The sequence below is a fragment of the Pollachius pollachius genome (assembly GCF_949987615.1).
Source record: "Pollachius pollachius genome assembly, chromosome: 5".
NCBI lineage: Eukaryota > Metazoa > Chordata > Actinopteri > Gadiformes > Gadidae > Pollachius > Pollachius pollachius.
Window position 1 is genome coordinate 7,024,280 of NC_136938.1, and position 4,526 is coordinate 7,028,805.

Here is a 4,526-nt window from a genome sequence, read left to right on the forward strand (position 1 = left end):
AGCGCTACACCTCACGCTACACCAAGAACTCTACACAGCTACACACACAGCGCTACACGCATGGTGCTAAACACAGAAAGCTACACATAGGCCGCTACACAAAGAACGCAGTCTTCTGACTTTGGCCTGAAAACGTCTGAATGCATCACCACAGATCCCTGCAGAGAGACCCTAAGAGGCAGGACTGTCCATTGAAGCCGAGCCCTCCCTCACATGCTAATGGCGCTGACACTCCCAACCTTTTCTCCTCAGATCGTGAAGGTGCTGAACCTGTACACCCCGGTCAACGAGTTCGAGGAGAGGGTGTCCGTGTCCTTCATCAGAACCATCCAGGTACTTCACCGCACACACGTCTCTTTTGTACAGATCTATTTTAGGATCATTCTTAGACGTTTTAAGTGGTTTTACATAGTGATTAGTACATGGCCGTATTCTATGTTTGATGCCATAGTATTTAAAGTCTAAGTTGTATGTTTTATAGTTTGTAATGCTTGGCTTAGTTAAAGGTCCCATGACATGCCACCAGGTGTGGCAGTTTAACACCTCAAAATACGAACAACTGGATGTCCTGTGGCCTCTGAGAGGACATGGTCTGCCTTGCTTTATTGACTTCTGTACGTCGTTTATTCTTCCTCGTTTTCCTTTACTCTCGTCCTCGCCCGCAGACTCGTTTGCGAGGCCGCTGCGAGTCGCCCCAGCTGCTCATGGACACCAAGGTCATCTACCCGGTGACCTTCCCCTTCAACCCCTCCTCCCTGGCCCTGGAGACCATCCAGATCCCCAGCTCCCTCAACCTGGGCTTCCTGGTCCGGGTCTAGACCCAGGACACACACACACACACACACACACACACACACCTTGAGACACACACACACACACACGCGGGCGGGCACACCCATACAATCGCATACACACATGCACACACACACCTCTCCACACACACACACACCTCTCCACACAAACACACATCTTGAGACACAAACACACACACACACGCAAACATAAACACACAAGCGTATATTATAAACACCCATTGGCACAATCACCATCTTCTCAAATGCATCTGTATAATACTCATACACATGCAGACAATTGCACACTCATGAATACACGCACACACACAAACACAAACATATACACACAACGTATACATATATAAATATAGATCTATAAATATCATTAATTAAATGTATCATTCTAGGATGTCCTATTTATTTATTGAGTATCACTAACCCGTGGTTTTCATGTGAATGCGTGTTGGATATTACACTAGTCCCACGATAGCTGCTTGTGTGTCGGACAGCATTAACTTAAGCATTAGTACGTAGTGTGTACTAATAATTTGACATGTGTTTTTGAAACTAGCTGTTGGTCGTTGTTTAGCTTTGGTATCTTAGCGCAGAGCTCTTGGTCAGCTTTGCGCCGTTAAGCTCACGTCTCTGTGAGAGGAACTGGAGCAGTGATGTAGCGTATTGCGGAGTGCGTTTTAGGAAGGATGAGGTATGTTGAAGGTTTCGGAGCTTATTAGGAATCTCTGTGTTGAGAGCCATTGTTTAAGAGTAAACACTACACGCGTAACATAAAAACATATCAGCCCAAACTAAACGATCACAGACCAGCTCAACAAACTGAATTTCAAGTTTTTTGAGATCCAAGCTATATTGTTTTATAGTTAATGTAGTGTATTTATATTGTTAACTAATGTAGTTGACTATATAACGATAAGTAACATTTAGAATATTATCGGTACTACACACACACACACACACACACACACACACACACACACACACACACACACACACACACACACACACACACACACACACACACACACACATTTTACTATGACCAGCTCAAAATAAATTATTTCAGTATTATTATTGTTGTTGCGGACGGTGAGAATGGTGTGAGTCTTCCCTCAGGAGCTTGTTGTCCTAGCGCCTCTGGACACGTCCACTGTTGCATGTTTTATGTCCACTGTTACATTCATGTTGCTTTGTGTTTTATTTATTCCGTCACTGCTCTGTTTTGGACCTCTTGCATTACCTGCCTCAAACCCACCTGTAAAGACCCCCATGCCTTCCCAATCTGTGGCCAAAAAAGGAACAAAGTCAGCTTTTATGTCCCAAAACGGGTTTGTTTATTTCTGTGTAAGTTGACTAATTTTCTTTGTGTTGAAACAACCCAGTCCCTTGCCTTGTATTTGGAGGACTGTGACGCTAGCTTGGTACAGGTGGTTTAGCTTTGAAGGTAGCTGGCCTATAGGAGAGGACTTTTTTTTACCTGCTGAGTTCCCTTGCTGTTCCCCTCTTACTCTGGTCTATTCTCCAGTGGAAAACCAAAGGTATCTCACTGTCTACCATGTCCTGGAGCATCTACCTTCACAGCTTGTTACTTGGTGGAAACACAGTTACACGAGCATGATATCTGGCTGGCCTGCTTTCAGCCGGCCTTTGCTTGGCATGACCTCCACCGACACACAGTAATATATCAGCTAGTTACTGAGAACCTAATTTGGTATTCATTTATCTAGGATTTAATATGACGAACACAAGAAGAAACACTGTCTAGATTAGGGGTTTTATGAAGTCTGCCCATTGTTTTGTGATAATTAGACCCTTGTGTTGAAGGCCTTCTAGTCTCCTATATCATTACCTTATGCATCCTTACTACTCATCCCACTAACAGTAGTATTCACTGAAAATCAATTATGCCTGTACACATTAGTTTGAACCTTGATTGCCCTTTGACCTCACCCTTCTACAAGATAATTTCATTTTGGTAGGCGTGTCTCACATTGGGTCCCAAAAAAGTCACCAGCCAAAATTTGCACCCCCGCTCGGAGTGGAGATCTTAAAGGTTGATTTGGAGACTGCTGGTCGAAACACGGGTGCTGAGAAAGATATCTGACCAAACTGAAATATACAATTAAAAGCCAAGACTAGACCCTTCTCGCTCAGACAGGGACGAGCTAGAAATTAGGATGTATTTTTGTTAATCATTTAGTCTTTTTTTTTTATGTTGTGTGGTCTTTTAAATAAATACATACTATCATATCTCATATCTTACCAGAGGTTGTGAAAATGCCATTTTTATTTGCAAATGTATATTTTGTGGAACAATAGGCAGTTCCAGGTTTTGTTTAAATGGAGAAGACGTTTCTACATACTGGATGAAATGTAGAGATAATGAACGATTTAACCATATGAATGTTCAGAAATTGTAAAAGATTTGTACGTCAATTTAAGCTGCACATGATTTGGGCAAGCCTTATCTGAATTATTTGCTATCTGAATGATTTCAACGAATCACTTGCAATGCTTTTTTTTTCCATTTCTCTGTCAATGCAGTATTTCTGTTGCTGGTTTTCACTGTAAAATGGATTTGAATATCTGCGAAATGTTCATGTTTTTTTCGATTCGGTGTCCTTTGTGCATACATTACGTGTTTTTAGATGTTACTTTGTTATGCTGTAGGTCATAATGCACTTTTTAAAAAAATATCGCAGACAACGTCCTATCAATGCAAATGGTCACATGTAAAAAAAAAAAAAAAAAAGAAGATTCCACGCTGTCTTAAGCCTTTTTATTTCGTAGGTCCTCGCACCTCATTGCAGAGCGTCAAACACATTCCCTGCAGAGCTACGATAAGAGGCTCTCCTCCCCTAGTCTAGCACCCCCCGCTTCCTATTACGTGTTACACAGTGAACTATGAACGGCCCCCTTTTGTTTCAGCCAGACGCCCCCATAAGGGCATTGCTAGGCCGTGTGGAAAACCTGGCCTAGATTCAAAGGGAGAACCCTTTTCAACGATTGTTGTCAAGCTGGCTCATCTCAACCCCGCCTACCCTGGGCTTCCCCCGGGTTCTGACTCTACATGACGTTCCCTCGTTCACTTTTAGTTTTCCCCCGACGGAGAGACTGCTGTATATGGAGGAGTACACACGATGAAGGATCATGTTATCATCAGCACTAGCTTCCACGCCGATACTTTGAAATCCCCAGGAACCCGGCTGGGGAACATCCTTGTCTTCATCTGTGCTGCTGGTACCGTACCGGTGCAGACCAGCTAAGACCGGTCGTCCCTTCTCCCGCCTAGTCTCACGCCAAAACCCGTGTAAACATTTGACAAACTGGACCGTTTGTAATTTCTGGTAGCTGTGCTTTGTGAATGTCTTCACCAATACGAAACTTTGAATACGTTTAAACTGTCAAATGTGTAAAAGTTAAATAAATGAATTCAACATTGACTGTCAAGGAGAAGATGTCTTGTTTTTTATTGATATCCTGAAGCCTTATTGCTTTAAACTTTAGCAGTTTTTCTTAGCAAGAAATATGACAATTGCTAATTCTTTATGTTCCCTCAGTCCAATGTCATAGCAGAATTTGACAACTGTATTCTAGGAATATATATGTTGTCTATGTCAACTGCATATTTTGTCAGCTATATTTGGCATAATCGATGGATCAATATTCAAAGCCTACATAAAAAAAAAAAATGATTGGGAGTGCATGCCTCCAAAA

General features: G+C 42.3%; 1 protein-coding gene across 2 annotated transcripts in view; it reads left to right on the plus strand.

The window, feature by feature from the left end:
- myo5aa (myosin VAa) overlaps positions 1 to 1,824 on the plus strand; it is a 52,859-nt gene extending 51,035 nt beyond the window's left edge. For both annotated transcript variants that reach the window (XM_079736679.1, XM_079736680.1), the window contains exons 39-40: positions 253 to 333; positions 666 to 1,824. In XM_079736679.1, the coding sequence (XP_079592805.1) occupies positions 253 to 333; positions 666 to 818 (234 nt within the window). In that variant the 3' untranslated portion in view covers positions 819 to 1,824. The remainder of the gene's footprint in view (positions 1 to 252; positions 334 to 665) is intronic.
- Positions 1,825 to 4,526: the final 2,702 nt, after the last annotated feature.